Source organism: Theropithecus gelada, chromosome 2, assembly GCF_003255815.1.
Source record: "Theropithecus gelada isolate Dixy chromosome 2, Tgel_1.0, whole genome shotgun sequence".
NCBI classification, from domain to species: Eukaryota; Metazoa; Chordata; class Mammalia; order Primates; family Cercopithecidae; genus Theropithecus; species Theropithecus gelada.
In genome coordinates, this window is record NC_037669.1 from 50721218 (window position 1) to 50740798 (window position 19581).

Consider the following 19581-nt stretch of genomic DNA (forward strand, 5'->3'; position numbering starts at 1 on the left):
GTAGTTTCCGGCTGAGGTGGGCCTGGCCGCGGTTAAGAGGGCGCCGAGGCAGGCGCGCGGCGGGCAGGCCTGGAGGGGGCGGGTCCGCGCGGGCTTCGGAGGCGCCCGCCCTGCCTGAGGAGAGGAGGTCACGGCGTAAAGCTGCAGCTACCGCCACTACCGCTTCTGCAAGGTCTCAGGGACGGGCTGCAGCCATGTCCTATTGCCGGCAGGAAGGTAGGGAGGGCGGGCTGCCATGGAGACCGGCCTACGAGGGCCTGCGGGAGACACGCGGGCCCCGGCGCCGCGCTACCACGCCGCAGGCGCGGGCCACCCGAGGCGCGGCCCGGTTGCCCACCCTGGGACACTCGGAGGCGGGCAGGCTGGGGAGTCGCCACTCGTGTTTTGCGAATGAGAAAACCGAAGCTCTCGGGGAACGGGACTGGTCCAAGGTCACAGTGAAGCCCGAACCCTGACCTCAGAGGGGCCTGTGCGTGGGAAGTCGTAAACTAGGCCGGGTTGGGGCACGGGAAATGCCGAGCACGTTGCGTGTGGCTCGTAACTGGGAATGTATGTTAATTATTATTACCGCTCCTGCCATACCCCACGTGTTGCCATTTTGCACGCGCCTTTAAAAGGCGGGTCCCGAAAAGTTGCTACTGGGGGTAGCGTGTGCTGTGCTGGGGTGCTGGGAGTTGTGCTAGGAGTTCTACTAACGGGAATGTTTTTGAGCCCCCTGCTACCTATCAGGCACTGTTCAAGGAAACTTACCTGGCTTGTCTCATTGATCTCGCTGCGCCCTTTGTAAGTCAGACTCTGTTACTGGTCACATTTTACTGAAGAGTAAAGTCTGACACAGACTTGGCTAAAGCCACTCAGCCAGCAAATCGTGGAACCGGGGTTTGAGCCTGGGCATTGTGACCCCAGAACAGCCTTTTCCAATCTAGTGCCCAGTGGATTGCAGGGAGAACCCTGCCTACCTCCCACCCCAAAGTTGAGCTCCAACCACCTAATGCTTCCTTGATGTTACTCTACCCAAGAGCTCAGAAGTACCCAAGCCACAGGTCGGAGGGCCTCCCCACACACTGCCACAAACTGACTCCTTGGCCCTGAGCTCCTACCTAACCCCTCCAGGCCCTGGTTTCCAGTGTTCTAAAATGAGATGTTGGGCTTCACTGATACAGCAAATATTCATGAAGCATCTTCTCTGCTCCAGAGAAGGGGGATGGATGGTTATAAAGCTACAGAGAGAGTTGGAAGTCACCCAGAAATTCTTTGGTGAATACTCCAGCTCCATCAGTTAATTCAAGCAATCTGAAGCCCAGAGAAGGAGGTGGCCTACCTTAGTTACACATCCAGTTAGGAGCATAGCTCAGCCTAAAATGCTGAGCCTTTTCCCTAGTAGCCCTGTCTGCTTCTAGAACCTCTCCTCCTCTGGGTTGTAAAGCCATAAGACTCACTCTTAAATGAGTACTATTATATTTCCGCTGATTACTACTTAATGTGTGCCGTAAGCAAAAGTCCTCTGCCCTCACCACTGTTGTTTTTAATTTCAAGTCTCTCTCTAATTTACTTCATTTAGCAAATAATTTTTGAGCCTTTGGGTATAATGAGGCTGTGCTGATAAACAAAACCCTCCTTCTCTTTGAGGATTTACAGGAGGCAGTTTTCTCTGGAAAGGGAGGCTAGGTCCATCTGCCTTCAAAACATGGAGCCCTTATCTTTTCCTGGTTCAAAGATCTCTCTTAGGAGATGAGTGAGAATTGAAAGCACTCACTTATAGGCCTTCCTTAGTATTTATCTTATCCATACCACTGTCCCCCTAAGAAGTCCCTAACTTTTTTTTTTTTTTTGCCCACTGATCCTTTATGCTTCCCATAGGATTTTTAAAAAAATGATCCCAAACTCCTTACCGTATCAGAGCTTATGTGATCTGGCCCTGTCTGCCTTTCCAGCCTGGTCTCTTCCCACCTTTTTGTTGCCCAGCCTCTAACCTCTTCGCTATACCCTTGGTTTGGTATATCCTGCCTTCACCTCTTCCATGGCTGACTCCTCATCCTTTAAAATTTAGCCTCCTGACCCTTTGTGTCTTTCACATCCTGAACTCTCTGAAATTACCTTTTTTATTTTTTGCCATCTTCCTGCCTGTCTTCTCCCACTAAGCTGAGAGCATCAGATGGGCTGTGGAATCCCCAGCATCTGGCACAGGGCCTGGTATACAGTGGGTGCCCAAATCTTTATTGAATCATGCGTGTACCTGCCCTCTGTCCTGAGTGAATCACTTGCCTGTGCAAGTTTATTTCAGGGGTCCACCTGCTACCCAGCCTTCAGGTTAAACTCCTTGGTTTGGCATTCGAGGGCTCTCAGCCTGGCTCCCTGGCCTTGGGCTAGCCACACTTCTCTGTGTCAGCACCATAGTGTTTCTTTCTTAGTTTCCTCTTTCTAATGCAGAGCCTGCCCACTCGTGTTTAGTCAACATTTATAGAGCACATGTGATGTGCCAGCCATTGGGCATATAGTGGTGAGCAGTGTGACACATTCTCTGCCTTCCTGGCATGGTGGAAGAGATTGCCATTAAAACATTGCCAGACCAATGCATGATTACAGACTGTCATAAGTGACATGAAGGGAAAGCCCAGCATGCCATGATCATTTAGTGAACGGCTCTGTGGGGTCTGAGAAGGCTTCCTGAGGCTTCAGAGATCCTTTTAAATGCCACTTTTCTTAAGAAAACCTTTTGCAGTCCTCAACGTGTGTGAGCGAACACTACTTAAAACCCTCCTTTTGCACTCCAGGCTTTGCCCAGGTTGGTCCCTTCTGGAATGTCTATTCCCTCCTTCCCTCCCTGAAGTTCTTTGTCAGGGACAAAGGTAGGATCCCTCCCCTTCCGTCTTCTCCACTGGATGCCTGTGTCGTATTCATCTGTGACCACCAGGTACTACCACAGAGCTGGAGCTAAGGAAGGTTTGTTGAGCTAAACTTCTAACACTTGCATTCTTCTTACACTCTGTCTGAAAGCTATTTGTGTGTTCTTCACAGATACTTGATTCTGTACGCGGGATTTATGTCTTTCAAAGGGGTTAGATTCTAAACATGAAAGTCCTCAGCAATCAGATTTATCAAACTCTTAGAAACCCCTTACTTCACTCACTCAAAATACACCACAGGCACCACTCCCTCTGGCTTTAGATCTCTTTCTTGGGTTGAGTGTCAGAAAGTAGTGGTTGGAATTGTATCACAGGTGTATTGAATCAGCTTAGCCAAAAATGAAAGAAGACAAGTCCGTAGTGCAGGTTGCCATTCTCAAACATGATCCTGGTGAGTCAGCATCCATGGGAGACAAGAAACTGCTTCCTCTGCAGGACACATGGGCATTCCTTCTGGGGTGGATATGCTGAGAGATTCTTGCCTGTAAAGATCTTCCCCTTTCATGGGGGAAATCAAACTACTCGTCCAAGGGATTTTTTGGTCTTACTCACTTAATGGTGATAACCATTCTGTCTTCCTGCTTTCTGCTGGGACTGGGTGACAGAGCAGGAGTAGCATCATCTCGGACAAACACTGGCACTTTAAGTTCCAGCTCCCTTTCTAGCCTCATGCATTTCAAGGAAATCACTTCTAACTACAAGCAGCCAGGAAGAGCAGACAGTAAAACACAGATAAGACACCTTGGTCATAGAGGGAGGTGGGGGAAAGTCTCTTGGGTAACTGCCAAACTTCACCCTCATACAGTGGACCCCAGTAAAACTGTGGGCGTTAATAAGAACATTCCTTTCCCTTTAGGTGCACTAAGATAGGGAAGCTAAAAGCAGTCCTGGGGGAGATACGCCTGCAGCTGCAGAAAGATGTGTGGAAACAGACATACAACTCTGCCTCCCAGATAAGCACAATAAAGAGACACAGAAGCAGTCCAAGCCTCTGATAAACTCTCTCACCCTGAATCCTTAAAAACTCTTAGTCTGTAATAGAATGTGGCTCTGACCTAACTCAGCCAGCAGCCCACCTCAGGTTTGTTTAAAATAAACCTGTCCCTGTTGACTGAAAAGCCACCGTTCGTGTTTCTCTCCTCTTTCTTTAATTCTTACACTAGGGTCTTCATGCCGTAATCCAGAGTTGTTTCTCCATTCACTTTTTTCAACAAATACTGAACACCCACTTTGTCATTGGCACTATTCTGGGCTCTCAGGATACTGCAATGAACAGAATAGACAAAAATCGCTGCCTCTGAGGAGCTGACATTCCAGTGGGGGCATGAAGTGGTAAACATACATAGTATGTTGGGTGAAGAAAAGCACTTTGGAGAAAGATAAAAAAGCAGGATAAGGGAGATGGGCGGTGGTCAGGGACGGTGGCATGTGAGCAGGAAGTGAAAGCAGGGAGAAATCGCTGCGAGGGTACCTGAGGGAAGGGAAAGTGCTCCTGGAGGACAGAATACCCTGTGCAAAAGCCAGAGGTAGGCATGTGCTCAGCATGTTCAAGTAAAAGCAGAGGTCAGCATGGCTGGAGTGGAGGGAATGATGGTGGGAGATGGGGTCCAAGAGGTGAGAGATGCAGCTCTTTCTGGATATATTTGAAGATCGAGCCATTCTAATTTGCTGATGGAGATGTGAGAGAAAGACGGGTTGGGGTGGCTCTACCAAAAGTAAAACTAAACAGCTGAGGGTGGAAGGTGTCTTGGTATCCGACTGCTCAGTCAGTTCTGTTCTCAGCCCCACCCTGAAGTCCTGTTCACAGAGTAACCCGTTCACAGAGTAACCCGTCGGGCCTCCAGTTCCCCACTCTGACCAAGGTTCTGGGGTGAGGACTGAGTTGATTCTGGGGGACCTCCTCCTTGTGCACTTTGGGTTCAGCTTTCTTCACTGGTTAAGTCAGAGAGCACTCGACCATCAGCTCTCCCATTTCCAAAATATTATTGACATCTCTGAGCCTGTGATTGTCTCTTTTCCTAGCCATGTACCCTTTAAAACTTACTGTTGAGTGGGATTCTAGCTAACAGCAGAAACACATTTCACCTCCCCAACCATGTGAGGTAGGTAGGTGAAGCTGGTGGTAAGGCCTGGTTTCTGAGGCCCAGAGGGTACCTGAGCTCACACAGTGGGAAGTGCTTAAGTCCAGCTTTGAACTCCAGTTCTCAGACTCTCTGTGATATTGAAGCCACTGTGAGCCAGAAGGTTTAACATAGTTATCCACCTCCTTCAGAACATGCATATTCAACTGCTTTTAAAGCTTATCTTAGAAATAAAAACACAAGCACTTTTAATTTTATTTCTCTGGAGAAATTGCTGAGAAATGTCATAAGAACTACTTGTCTAACTGATTGTCCCACTGGTTGGCATCTTATGACTAGTCTGACCAGTTCTTTCTTTCACACTTAGATTTGTTAGGAATAGGTAAGCCTTGTCCTTGCATCGGTTCTTGAATTGAGTTTTAAATGTTCCAGAAAGCAGAGGCCCTCCAGGACAGGCATGCAATGGACAGTTTGCAGGAGACACACTCTGGATCTTTCAGACCAGAGTTCCTGTTCTGCCTTCATTTACTGCATGTCTTTTGGTCCGTTTCTCAGCTCCTGTGGTTTCTGTAAAATGGAGATAAAGTAATACCCACCAGTGAACTCACAGATATAATAAAACACATTGCATGGGACAAAAATGTATAAAAGATGCAGCTATTACTGTTCTACCTTCGATCCAGTGTGAACTGTGCTGCAAGGGAAAATGTCCAGGAAGGCACATGTGAGGACTTGGCCCAGTGGGAGGGACCTGGAATTCTCAGTGGGATTGTGCTAGGCTGGTGTTTCCTAACCTGGCTGTGTGTCAGTCACCTGTGAAGCCCGTGAGCTACATGGATGTGGCAGAGAGCTCGATTCAGTTTTTCTTGGGTGAGGCCTCGTCTCTCTATGTATGACAAACCCCAGGAAGGCCTCATACTTTACCACATTTGGACCCTTTGCTTTGTGTGCCTATGGCTGGGCCTCACCATTGGGCTGCACTGAGCTGCCATCTTGGTCAACAAAACTGCCAGAACTGAGTTGCGAAATTTGCATCAGCTCATTGTACTTAGCGTTCACCATTTTTACAGATTGCTTTTGAGTATTTTGGAAACTGGCCAGAATTACTAAGATTACTAGGTACTTTAACAAGTCCTGGCTGCCTGGTCCAAAAGCTTTCCCAAGTCAGCCACAGGGCAAAAGCAGTCTTCTGTTGGATGACATGCAAGGTGTTGTGGCAGAGACCATCTCTGGGAGCAGAAACCTCCAGTGTGTTGGGGGTCCTGGCCCTGTGTGTGCTGAGGGTTTTTTGTTGTTACTCTGTCCTAGCGTAAGAGACCCTGTGCAGTGTGGGCATGGCGTAAGGCACCAAAGTGCCCTCCCTCTGTCCCCTGAACTGTCCTTCTCACTGGAGATGTCGCTCAGTTTTTGTTGTCACTGCCCCCTGCCTTCCAGAAGCCTCTTCCTTAATTACATCAGTCCAAGCATGGGCCCAAGCCTTTTTCCTTGCTTTCCCCTCAGCATACCTGTGACTGAACTTGTCTAAATATAAAGAGAAAACAAAAAGTATAAAGTAATCAGAGATGCCTGCAGCTTTCACAGAGCCACGTTTCTGCAGGTCAGGCCTCTGTGCCCACAGTAGCCGCTCACTCAGAGCCACGCACTTTTGGCCGTAGCTGAAGAAGTCTTCTTAAATGCATGGCACCTCCTATCCCCTTCCAGATGAGGGTCCCTGTACCCCAGATCTCCTGGGATCAGAACGCATGGTCAGTTGCTCTGTAGAATTTGTCATTCATCTTCACCAGGAAGGTACAAGAAAGATCTTGTTCGTTTACTTGGCAAACATTTCACTTGATTCTAAGCTTTTTGAGGCAGGGGTTGGGTCAGATTTTATTGTGTTTATTCATTGCCCAAGGTGCACAAGCTCTCAGGCAGTGCCTAGTCATGCTAAGTGCTCAGTGTCAGCTATCATTATTCTTGTGCAGATGTTGGTGTGGGGCAGTATGGGTGTGTAGAAAGGATCTCCAACAGTGTAGACTTCAAAGAATCCTGTCCTGTGTGGCCCAGCAAGTCACTACTCAGAGCCTCAGGCTCACCACCATTAAAAGGGGGTGCTGCCACCTCCCTCTCAGGGTGGCGATAGGATGGAGGAATGAGCTCACACGGAGGACCAAGAGATGGACTGGCTCTGTCTGTTCTCCGGGTACTGCTGGAGAAACTGATGATCCACCATGCAGCGTGGGCTACTGAGGACAAGGTGCTTCTTGCCCACAATGAGAATATCTGACGCATACCTGTGGTGTGGTTAGCTGATGGCCGAAGTTTTTAGGAAGGTGAGGTAAAGTGTTGACAGCTACAAGGTGTAGTGGAGAGGGCTGTAAGGACCTACCTTCTGCTTACATAGCCACTCAGCCTTGGTTTTCTCCTGTACTCGATGGGGGCTGAGCGTGATAATACTTCATAGGGGGTCACTGTAATGCACCCACCCTGGTTTGGCCAGGACTGATATGCTTTTCTGTGCTCACCCAGCCTCCAGTGAGGAGAAGCTCCTAATATAAAATGCATTTGACTCTCACTGGTCTGTTTTCCTGTAGTCCTCAGACCTTCCAGCAGCCAGGCCCCAGGGTGAGGGCTCTGGTTTTGAACAAGGTGCTCTGCACTTTAGGCCTGCTGACTTTCCCATGCTGGTCCTCACAGGACCACAGTCCTGACCCTAACCACTGTGGGGTTTGTCCTAAAAAAATCAACTGCAGATGGTCACAGTTAAAAAGATCTGAGAAGTGCTTTTCCTGCTGTCCCCCTCCAGTTGTTATCCTTGTTGGGAAATGGTCCCCAGGCCTCTCGGACTGTGGGAATGGAAGGGCTGCAGTGTTCCTCACCTTCATGACCCTTTCTTCTTCCAGCCACGATTAGGAGCCCAGAGGCCTAGTGGGGGTGCTGACTGTGGGCACTCTCAGACTGCCTGTGTCCTCAGCCTTTCAGAGGCAGGGGCCTGTGGGCTCATCAGCTGTGTGGGCTGTAGTGATCTGTAGGCTGAGGACCCACATCACTGCACACTCACTTTGCCAGTGTGCTCAGTCTTCCTCCAACTTTTTATGCATTCTGAACCCTGTGGGTAAGCCCCTAGGACACTTTCTTGAGTGCTTTTTTTCCTGCCGTGCCCCTCATCCATCCCCTTTTGTTTCCTACCTGTAGCATATGAGAGCAGTTTGATGGTCACCTCACGTAGGGATGGCATATGGGACGGTCTTCAAACTTGGTTTGTATGGCGACTGCTTTGGGTTTAAAGCTGACTCACTGCTCTTGAATGAAACATTTCTTCCTGTGTTCTCCAAACACTAGGGAAGGATCGAATCATATTTGTAACCAAAGAAGATCATGAAACTCCAAGCAATGCAGAACTGGTGGCCGATGACCCCAATGATCCATACGAGGAGCACGGTGAGTGACATGGGGCCTCCCAGGGACCCACATCAGGGCACTGGGGGGAAGCTCAGTGTTCTTAATTCCTTTCCTATGTTTTCCTAGCCAAGGCCGAGTTTTCAGGTATCTATTCTCAGCCATAGACTATCTCTGAGGGCAGTGGTTTATCTTCCTCGGAGGTTTGAGGGACTGTGCTTGCCAACCTTGTTCTGATGTACTTCCCTGGCACAACAGTTAAGTTTTGGGAGAGGGTGTTAGTAGATTCCAGCAGTTATAGGTAGGTTAAGGTGACAGGGCTCGTGCTCAGACAAGTTGCCAGATTGAATTCTGCCACATCTAGCAACTTGATTAGCAAGTAGACAGTCATGTACCTTGTTCTGTAAGGTTGGTGAAGTCCCTGCTCTCTCTAACTGCTCCAGCAAGCACCTTACATGAAAAGGTCACTTGACACAGACAGCTTTCCAGCAGCAGGATTCAACTAACCTAGTCAGAGCTGTTGCACACTCCTTGGTTAATGGCTGAATATAACAGTGGTTGCTTAGGCCTAGGACATTGTTCCAAAAGTTTTGGGCTGCTGAACTCACTAGATACTTACTACTGCAGCCTGTGTGCGGTGGATGTGTGTGTGCGGTATCCATGAACAATCTACGTATTGTACAGTACTCAGTTCACCAATCAAAAACCACTTCTAGTGTCCATGATGACAACTAACCTTCTAGTGCTAATTGGTAATTGAAGAGCATGAAGCAGCCGCATCGGGAATATGGGCTCCTGATTGGAATTTCTCAAATGCTAACTGATGTGTCTATTCCTTCTGTAGGACCCTTTACTTGTTGCCCTGACTGATCCTAGGGGTCAAAGCATAAAGTATATATCCAGCACCCAGTGGGAGCAGCGGGAAATGCAGACATTATACAAAGTGTTAGCATTCTGAGAAAGACAGCTGCAAGGGTAATCTTGATCAGGACTTACATGTCAATTCTAGTACCTTGCTTATCTTTAGATCCATATTAAGCACATTTCATTAATTGATCAAGACTATGGAGGCCTGCAGTACAAGTTGGGCCTTGTTTTGTTTGCCTCACAGTGTTATTAAAAACTGAATATATCTGCCTTTAGACTGGGCTGCTCCCTCCAGATCCCACCATTCTTTACTGTCCCTGTTGTTTTTTTACCTGTTTCTGTCACTTGCAATGTGTCTGCTTGGATTGTAGGTATCCCATATGATGCATTTAGCTTTGCAGCCCCTTATAGTGATACTTTGTACAAAGAAGCATATAAAACACAAAGAACTCTGGGACCCAGGTTTCAACCTCTTAACTGCAAAATTACTAAGTGGGCCAAGTAAGTCACCATTTTATGCCATCTACCTGCCTTCCAGCACCCAGCTGTGCAGCTGAGATGGTGCTTGTAATAGCTAAGAGTACCAAGAAGAAAAGGTGGCAGAAGTAATTTTCCTAGAATCAAAACATCAAGAGGGCCTTAAAGATCATCTGATCCAATGAGAAAACTGGGGACCCAGGAGGGGGCCAGAGACTGGAACCTCAGGCCTTAGACTGCATGTTTGACAACACACTGCATCTGAGCTTTATGTAACATGCCAAAGGTACCCTCTGTGTGGATTTATATTGTGTTCCTGAAATGCAGATTGGCACCATGTGCTTTGTGAGGAAGTATCTCATTCCAGCTCACCTGCCCCTAAGAAATAATGAAATAAGGACTCCTGGAGACCTAGGATATAATTTTTTTTGTTATTTTTGATCAACCACCTGGTCAATTTGCACTGGGTTGTAATTTTTAAATGTCAGTATTATCTCTTGGAAACTGGTTATGCAGGTTTGTGAGCAGGTTTGAAACTCCAGGGGGTAGCATTTGCAAATGTTTTTCCAACACTGAGGTCCCTGTCAAGAAGCAGTGAGATGTAGGGGAAGGGGCATGGCTCTGGGAATCCTGCCAGCTCAGTCTACAGTCCTCACTTGGACCATGAGCCCCAGAGACTGCGTGTGCAAACTGGGGTTAGTAGCACCCACTGCAGAAGGTTGTCAGAAGGCTTATGTGAGTTACCAAGCATAACTTAATGCAGGAGAACTTGATCTGCAACTGCTGATGGTCCTGGGGGTCTGCTGCCTGCTAAGGGGGCAGCACTAGTTGGCATCGTCCATGCTATCCCCATTTTACAAGTAAAGGACAGGAATAGCTACAGCAGATCCATTGGTCAGTGGAGCTTCCCAAGCTGGAACTGAGAGGCAGGCGAGGTTTCGTCTAGGACTTTGGACATTAGTGCAGTGCACCAGGCCTCGGTATTGCCCTGGAGTGAAGAATCATGTGTAATTTCACAGGACATTTTAGAGGCTCTCTTAGAAAGTACTTTCAGTCTCTTAATAAGACTCACGTAAGAAACTTCTATATGAATGATATGTCTGTCGCAAAGCTGAAAATGAAGCCATCATTTTGAGAGCATTTTGGAAAACCAAGAAATACTATTTAGATGTGAATAAAGTTCAGTGATAAGAAAAGGTATAAAAGTCAAAAGTAAGAGGCCTATTAATAATAGTGAAAATGAAAACCCATTTATAACCTTGTTTCCTCCCCAACACATATGTGCAGTTTAACAGTTTGGTTGATTTTCACAAGAATGCACTCACACTAATGGTAGGCCACCAGCTTCTCATTGTGCCGCATGTCTTGGACATCTTTCCTCATCAACCTCCTCCTCTTCACCACTCCCCAGGCTATGCTGAGCTTCTGAGAGCAGCTGCAGGGCAAGCTGGGTTCAAGGGGCAGGGAGTATGGGGGGTGGGGTGGTCATGACCATCCATATGAGGAGGGGGATTAGAAAGAGGAGATCAATACCTCGGTTCCTTAAAGTGTTTGGGCTTTCAAAAAGCTCTTCACTAACCATTCAAGTGATCTCCTCCTCTTTGGGTTAGATGGGTCCCGGTATTTAATTCTTGGAGCACAGCCTCAGAGCACTGGGAGGTGGCTTAGAATAGACTAGTGTCACACATGGAGAAAGATGTCATTGGTGGCTTCTCTCCCAGCTGGGCCAAGGAATGCTGGATATGTGCTAGGCTTTAAATGTAATCCAAATCGAGGTGTGGGTCCATAGGCAACAATAGTTCCTGTTTTGCACCACCTGAGTAGCCTGTGAGGACTGGACTAGTTTTGTATTTTCTGAAACTTTAGAGAACATCTCTCACATTGTCCTTGCTTATCTTCCTGTTCTAGGATTGATACTGCCAAATGGAAACATTAACTGGAACTGCCCATGCCTTGGGGGAATGGCCAGCGGTCCCTGTGGAGAACAGTTCAAGTCAGCCTTTTCCTGCTTCCACTATAGCACGGAGGAGATCAAGGGGTCAGACTGTGTAGACCAGTTCCGGGCCATGCAGGAATGCATGCAGAAATACCCAGACCTCTATCCCCAAGAGGATGAGGATGAGGAAGAGGAAAGGGAGAAGAAGCCAGCAGAACAAGTAGAAGAAACAGCTCCCACTGAGGCCACTGCAACCAAAGAAGAGGAGGGGTCAAGTTAATGAAGGCCACAAGGCACTGGGCTCCAGTCCTTTTGGAGTGGACCTTTTGCAAAAAGGCCTTGTTGTCACCTTCCAAGAAAGTGTCTTTCCCTCTGTTGTCCTGTGCACTGTAATATACAAAATAACTTATTTTGATGATCAGGGGTCTTGACCTCTTGACATATACACTGAAAAAAATGGGGGTTGTATGTATGTGTGTCCTACCTAAACCTGTAGCTGCCACTTTTGAATTCTCTTCTCAGATTGCCCTGAATTTTGCCACTTTTAAATAACATGCTGAATAAGCTCAGCAACTAAAAACCATTACCCAGGAAGGTTTCTTGTGAGTGAGCTGATTTATTCTGATTCATTATATTCCTTTTGGTAGATTTTGTACCCCTTGGGGAAAATAATACAAGTATAGAAACAAAAACATACTCTCTTAAAAATGCTGGGGTGGGGCCATATCTACTAGCAGAGGCCAGATGGTCAGATACGATTTCTGCAAACCCATCTTGACCTTGAGTATGTGAAGGTGTACTGCACTTCATTCCTGATACATTTTGGTTTCCATGTTGGTGTGGAGCTCCTGGTTTTCTGTGTTTGGACGGTGAAGATTTGGACCCTCGCATTCACAGTCCCTTTCTAAGTGAAGGGAGAGGCTGGCTTGGCTGTTCCTTGTTATTCCGAAAGTCCTGGTTTGGGGCCCATGTTCACACTGGCTCTCAGTCTGGCCAGGTGCAATGTTCTTGAGAGGTGGGGACCTAATTATTACCAGAGTAGCAGGAAGAGAGGAAACATTGTGAATTAAGTATTCAATTAAAAGGAAACATGATTTCTACCTGATTTTGAATGTGTCCTTTGTTTTCACTAGTTAAAAATGTTTTCAATATAAAAAAGTATAAATTATGAACAATTCAATTGAAATTCCTCTGGAAAGATATTGGTAAACCAATTAGTCTGTTAAAATTTTCTGTGTTGAGTTCAAAGGAAGCTCACTTTTTTGTATGTGAGCAGATTCCTTCACACAGACATTGCAGTTAGTCTGTGAGGTGGGGAAGGCTCTTGCTGTTTGAAAATAGATTAACTTGCCTAAGGTAACTGCGACAGTTTTCAGGCTGTGGCATAGTAATGCCTCATTTGTCTCAAATGTGTTATTTATGTAAAAAATTACCTTAAAACTTAGTAGCTTGAAACAAGGAATCTGGGCATGCCTTACCTGGGTTCTCTGGCTCAGTGTCTCGTGAGGCTGTGATACTTGCAGTCATCTCAAGGTCTGCCAGGCCTTTCAAGATCGCTCAAAGTGGTTTCTGGGAGGGTTCGGTGGGTTGAATTTTGTGGGTTGTGGATTGAGGTCTCAATGCCTTACTGGCTGTTGGCCAGACACCTCCTTCAGTTCCTTGCCACATGGCCCTTGCCTTAAAGGGTCAGCTCACAACATGGGAGGTGGCTTCCATCAGAGCAAGCAAGAGAGCAAGCTGGAAGCCAGAGCCTTTTCATCACCTAATCTCAAAACTGGCATTCCATAACTTTACCATAGTCTGTTTGTTAGAAGTGAGACACAGCCCACACTCGAGAGGGACACAAGGACATGAGTAACAGGAAGCTGCCTGCCACACTGGAGAATGAGGCACCACTATGTTAAAGCTTGAAAGCTTAAAGGCATGGTTAAAATGCAAGGATTTGTGGTTCAGAGGTGTATGGAGGTAGAGAACTGCTTTCTATATCCAGAGCTTTTTAAAACCTTGCTTGATTAGGAGCTAAGAACCTGGAGCTGGCCAAGTATGGAAGACGTGACAGACCCTAATGACTTCTTTTAACAGAGTTTTGCACATTTAAAAACCATATTTCTTTCGTTAAAATTTTGGTCATAAGGTGTTACTGTTTTGTGACCATGTCATGTACCCCATTTATTTGATGCATTCACAGAACCTACAGTTCCAAGCCTTAGGGTCATAGAGTGAGTCATTCATGGTACTGCCCATGAAGCTACAATCTAGCCAGGAAGTCAACATTTACTAGAAAGCAGAAAGGAATGGATGAGTGTTACATAATGGTGCTGGATTTTCAGGGCTGGGTTCTTCCAGCCATGGTAACTTACAGCAGAGATTCTCAAACTGTCTGTCCAATGCGACTTGGGTTAGACAAAAGGTTCCATCCTTTTCCACTTTTCAGTGGAAAAACAAATTGGTGATAAGGAATTGGCACTGTATAAGCAGTTGGAAGTGGGTGGAGATTATGCTTTACTACAGGGGGTTTGGATAATTCATATTTAAGTTGCTGTGTATCTTTAAATGTAAGAACACCAACAGATCAAAGAGTTAATGATTCAGATAAATGCAGGTTGATGATTTTTAAAGAACAGCAATAATTGAAACAAAGGGCTGCTCAAAAAAACACTGACTTGGGAATGCAATTGCTAACACACTGCTTTATGTATCTTTCGTTTTGTTTTGTTTTGTTTTGTTTTAGGAGTTCGCTCTGTCGTACAGGCTGGAGTGCAGTGGCGTAATCATGGCTCGCTGTAGGCTCAACCTCCTGGGCTCAAGCAATCCTCCTGCCTTAGCCTACCAAAGGCTGGAATACTTGGACTGTTTTGTTTTTTTATGATATAGGCAAGTGCAGCATATCAACCAAGCTTCTTAATAGAGCACTACATTCTAGTCCTTAGTTCTAGGACTGTACAGATTTTAACTTATTTATGTATTTATTTTAGAAACAGGGTCTCGCTCTGTTGCCCAGGCTGGAGTGCAGTGGCACAATCATAGCTCACTGCAGCCCTGGACTCCTGGGCTCAAATGATCCTCCCACCTCAGCCTCCCAAGAAGCTGGGACTATAGGCGCGCTCCACCATGACTGGCTAAGTTTTTATTTTTATTTTTGTAGAGATAGGGTCTCACTATGTTGCCCAGGCTAGTCTCAAACTCCTGGCCTCAAGCAATTCTCCTGCCTCAGCCTCCGAAAACACTGTGATTACAGGTGTAAGCCATCATGCCCAGCAGAGACTCATGTTCACATAAGGGCTGCTTTCTTGTAGTTTTGAGACATTATGGGTTACTAAAATATTATGAAGTTAAAATCTGAAGTCTTTGATATAAAATGGCATAGTAATTGCACATGAACAGGCTGGCTACAGCTAAAAGCAGCTCTTAGATTTTCATAGTGGAGCCAGAAAAGCAGAAATTTCATTCCTTGCATTTTTCATGAAATAAGTAGCCCAAGGTTACATTGTTAATGGATAAGATTATTGTGAGGGATAACTCAAATGAGAAATGATGTTGCTGTCTTTGAGAGTCGTGGATTTTGGTGTGGGAGAAATGAATAAAGATGTAAAATTGAGGCCGGGCGCGGTGGCTCACGCCTGTAATCCCAGCACTTTGGGAGGCCGAGGCGGGCGGATCACGAGGTCAGGAGATCGAGACCATCCTGGCTAACATGGTGAAACCCCGTCTCTACTAAAAAAATGCAAAAAATTAGCCGGGCGAAGCGGCGGGCGCCTGTAGTCCCAGCTACTCGGGAGGCTGAGGCAGGAGAATGGCGTGAACCCGGGAGGCGGAGCTTGCAGTGAGCCGAGATCGCGCCACTGCACTCCAGCCTGGGCGACTAAGCGAGACTCTGTCTCAAAAAAAAAAAAAAAAAAAAAAAAAGATGTAAAATTGATAAAGTGTAGTAAAATCCCTTAGTTCACAGTTTGAGTTTGGATTATCAATGTAAACTCAATGTATTTTTTTAAATAAGACTTTAATTTTTCCATGGAAAATGCCTAGAAATAAGTCCAAACCCAGTAGTAATGCATTTCACTACTACCCATATTGTGGTCTCCACCATTTTTATTAAATGGTCCCAAGATGTCTTCAAGTCAGAGAGACATGTACGCGATGAGCTTGGAACTTCTTATACTGGGAAGTGTGGATGCTATGCTATCAAACCTATGAGGGTCATGTCAAAAAACTCAGGACAGATTGAACAGACTCCCATTTGGCAAACACAGGACAGTCTGATCATCAGAAAGGATAATAATTGCAATATACTGAAATACATTAAGTATGTTTAAATCCATGAGCTCCTAATGCTGCAGAGATAACTCAGGTCATGTTGGATAGTGCTGGGAAACATAGTGAAATGGTGACAACCAAGACTGCCCCAAATACTTGGGATGCATGGACACCCTTTCAAAAGACATATCAACCTATCATGATGTATGTGCTGTATTTGGACCTGATTCAAACAAACTTATGAATATATATATATATATATATATATATGGAAAATGTGAACATTGAATGCAATGTATCTAATACTGTTAAATTTTCAGGTATGGTAATGCCACTGTGATTATGTTCTTTTTTTTTTTTTTTTTTTTTTTTTGTTTTTTTGAGACGGAGTCTCGCTCTGTCACCCAGGCTGGAGTGCAGTGGCCGGATCTCAGCTCACTGCAAGCTCCGCCTCCCGGGTTCACGCCATTCTCCGGCCTCAGCCTCCCAAGTAGCTGGGACTACAGGCGCCCGCCACCTCGCCCGGCTAGTTTTTTTGTATTTAATAGAGACGGGGTTTCACCGTGTTAGCCAGGATGGTCTCGATCTCCTGACCTCATGATCCGCCCGTCTCGGCCTCCCAAAGTGCTGGGATTACAGGCTAGAGCCACCGCGCCCGGCCTGTGATTATGTTTAAAAAGGAAAATCCCTATATTTCATAGAAATATATTGAATTTTGTTGATGAAGTTATGTTACTAATGGGATTTGTTTCAACATAAGGTGAAGAAGTCGCAGGTATAGAAAAAAAAAGATTGGCCATAAGTTCATGACTTTTGAAGCAGGGTAAAGAATGCAAAGCTAATATTATACTGTCCTTTCTGTTTTGTGTGTATTTCAAGTTTTTCTATAATAAAAAGTTTAAACCTTGGAAAAAGATACCATAAACAGGGTAAGAAACAGTGGCAAACTCGGAGAAGGTATTTGTAGCACATATGATTGGCAAGAGATTAATATATAGAATATCTAAATGGACTCCTAATAATAAAACTACAGATAACCCAATAGGAAAATGGGCAAAAGACACGAACAGACTATTCACAGAAAATGAAACAAGAATGTTTAACATGCATTTGGAAATATATTTATCCTCATTATTAATCAAGGAAATACAAAATAGAAAATAAAACAAGTTACAATTTCAAACTTAGCAAATTGGGGAAAATGAAAAACGTTGATTACAGTGTTGGCTAAGATGAAAACTCTTACACATTGCTGGTGTGGGAGGTAAATTTATAAAACTATTTGGAAAACAATTTAGCATAAATGAATGTGAATAAACACAGGCATAATTTAGGAACAAGCAAATTCTGTGGTATGGACCGTAGAGAAAATATGGCACATATGACCAGGAAATATCTTTAAAAAAAAAAAAATCCCCAAAACATTTATTCACCAAACTTCCTAACTCAATTTTAAGCAAAACATAACAATGAATTAATAATCTGTGCAAGTGCTGACAGGCATGCAGACTGGTGTGACCTTCATGGAAGGGATTTTGAGAATATCTAACAACAACTACAGATGCGCATTTACCTTTTGAGTAAGTGAGCCCACTGCTAGGAATTTACCCTGAATCCACATCTCCACAAATAAAAAACAAGATATGCACAAGATTATTCACTGCAGCATTAGATGTAATAATACAAGACTGCAAACATCCTAAATGCCCATCTACAGGAGACTGGTTGAATAAACATGGTACATTACACAATTGAGTACTATGTAGCCATAAACAAGAATAAACATCTCCATGAACTAATATAAACCAACTTACAGGCAATGTTAAGTGAAAAAGTAGATATGGTATGTCCACTTAAAAGGCCTACAAGTTATAGCACTCAGCAAAATTAAGTATGCCTATAGTCCAGATCTTGGTTTCCAAAAACCAATCTCTCATTAAAAGAGCTCCTTGGAAAAATGGCTGATTCCAGGTCAAAGGCAGGGGAAATGCGAGATGAGCCTGGAACATCTTTTTGTGCCAGAAAGTAAGAAAATGCTCAAAGATGAATGGGGGCATGTCAAAAGGATGCAGCTATATCTGTTAATAGTATAGTACCCAGAATACATACAGAACCTTACAACCCAACGATAAAAAGTCAGATAGGCTGGGCGTGGTGGCTTATGTTTGCAATCCCAACGCTTTGGGAGGCCGAGGCAGGAAGACACTTGAGCCTGGGAGGTCGAGGCTACAATAAGCCTTGGCCACTGCACTCTAGCCAGGACAACAAAGTGAGACCATGTTTCAAAAACGAACACAAAAAACACAAAAGGTAAATAACCTAATTTAAAAATGAGCAAAGAATTTGAATAGACATTTCTCCAAAGATATATAAATGGCCAATAAGCACATCATAAGATGATCCTTAACATCATTAGTCACTGAGATACCTACCACCTTCATACTCACAACGATGGCTGTAATTTGAAGACACTCAAAAAAACAAAAAGCCAGACTGTGTGTGATCCTCACACCTTTAACTCCAGCACTTCGGCAGGCCAAGGTGGGAGAACTATTTGAGGACCAGGAGCTTAAGACCAGCCTCGGCAACTCCTGTCTCCAAAAAGTAAAATAAAAAAATAAATATGTCTTTACAATGTTATTCTTTCTAGAATTTCTGATAATTTCAAGTGAGAGAGGTAAACATTTTTAGTTACATGATCAGATACCCCATATAATTTGCTGACAATTCAATATATCTCCAGTGGGATGATTTACCGTAAAGAAAGTCACCAAAAATTGTAAGCAGTCTGGATTCGTGTTTATTGCAACCAGTAATTAGGGACATAGTTTTTTCCCCAGAACTAGAAAGCAAGGTTCCACATAACTGCATACTGCACCTGCATACAGCCACATCCCTGGACTAAGGCTGTGGGGGAGAATCTGCCGTCATAATTTTAAGTTAGAAGCACCCATAAATTTAGTATCTAGACGACAGTGAACTTTCACTTACAGCATCAACATTGTTAAGGTCATGATGTACAGAGCAGTCACTTTTAACTTCATTAAATTAAGAAAACATGACAATGCCTTCAGTTTAAATACTGATTTTAAAATGCCCATAAAAAAGTGCAAACAACATAATCTAGCAGCATATCTGTTGCAGTTTTAGCAAAGACCAATTCATGGTCTTTATCTCGGCCACATAGTCAAAGTTGGGCTTTTCTTTGATTTTTTTTTTTTTATTTTAAAAACAAACAGCAGATGTAACCATTATACTGTGTATAAATAATCATAAAATTGTCTTTAACAGTCTACCACACAAGTGTACGCTGCAAATAAAATGAATTTTACCTTAAAATGTAAATGCTGTTTAGTATTTGGCCTTTGGTTTCAATGCTTGAAAACCCCAAAATAATAAAACTCATCTCCCTTCCTCCCACCTCCCAAAAAGACTCCTGCAGCTCCCCAAAGTTGGTAGACTTTGGCAACCACTAAGCACATGACGCTATGTGTCAGTGTCTTCTGATACTAGGAGCATCCACTTGTCATGTGTAAATAAAAGTGGTCTCCAAGAAACCTTCCTTCACAAGACACGTGTCTTAGTATTTCATTAGTTTTAGTATATTTTATATTGATACAAAAAGTGCTTAACAGTTCAAATGATAAATAAACAAAAAGTAAAATTTTGCATTAAAATTTAC

General features: G+C 44.6%; 1 protein-coding gene across 3 annotated transcripts; it reads left to right on the plus strand.

Annotated features, from left to right (window-relative positions):
• Position 1: 1 nt before the first annotated feature.
• CHCHD4 (coiled-coil-helix-coiled-coil-helix domain containing 4) lies at positions 2–12750 on the plus strand. 3 transcript variants are annotated; one of them, XM_025376284.1, is made up of 5 exons: positions 3–216; positions 2775–2943; positions 5543–5711; positions 8309–8407; positions 11618–12750. In XM_025376284.1, exons 3-5 carry the CDS (start codon positions 5639–5641, stop codon positions 11923–11925), a joined length of 480 nt encoding a protein of 159 aa, XP_025232069.1. In that variant the 5' UTR covers positions 3–216; positions 2775–2943; positions 5543–5638; the 3' UTR covers positions 11926–12750. The 3 variants fall into 3 exon arrangements, with proteins under 3 accessions (XP_025232070.1, XP_025232069.1, XP_025232071.1); XM_025376285.1 differs by lacking the exon at positions 5543–5711 and having other exon boundaries at positions 2–216; XM_025376286.1 differs by lacking the exons at positions 2775–2943; positions 5543–5711 and having other exon boundaries at positions 8–216.
• Positions 12751–19581: the final 6831 nt, after the last annotated feature.

What these genes read in the sequence shown, in the direction of transcription:
- CHCHD4 (XM_025376284.1), top strand. Translation starts at nt 5,639, where the DNA reads ATGCAGCTATTACTGTTCTACCTTCGATCCAGTGTGAACTGTGCTGCA. An exon ending in AAATGTCCAGGAAGGCACAT is followed by an intron (nt 5,712 to 8,308) that starts GTGAGGACTTGG and finishes TCCAAACACTAG; the next exon opens with GGAAGGATCGAATCATATTT. An exon ending in TGATCCATACGAGGAGCACG is followed by an intron (nt 8,408 to 11,617) that starts GTGAGTGACATG and finishes TTCCTGTTCTAG; the next exon opens with GATTGATACTGCCAAATGGA.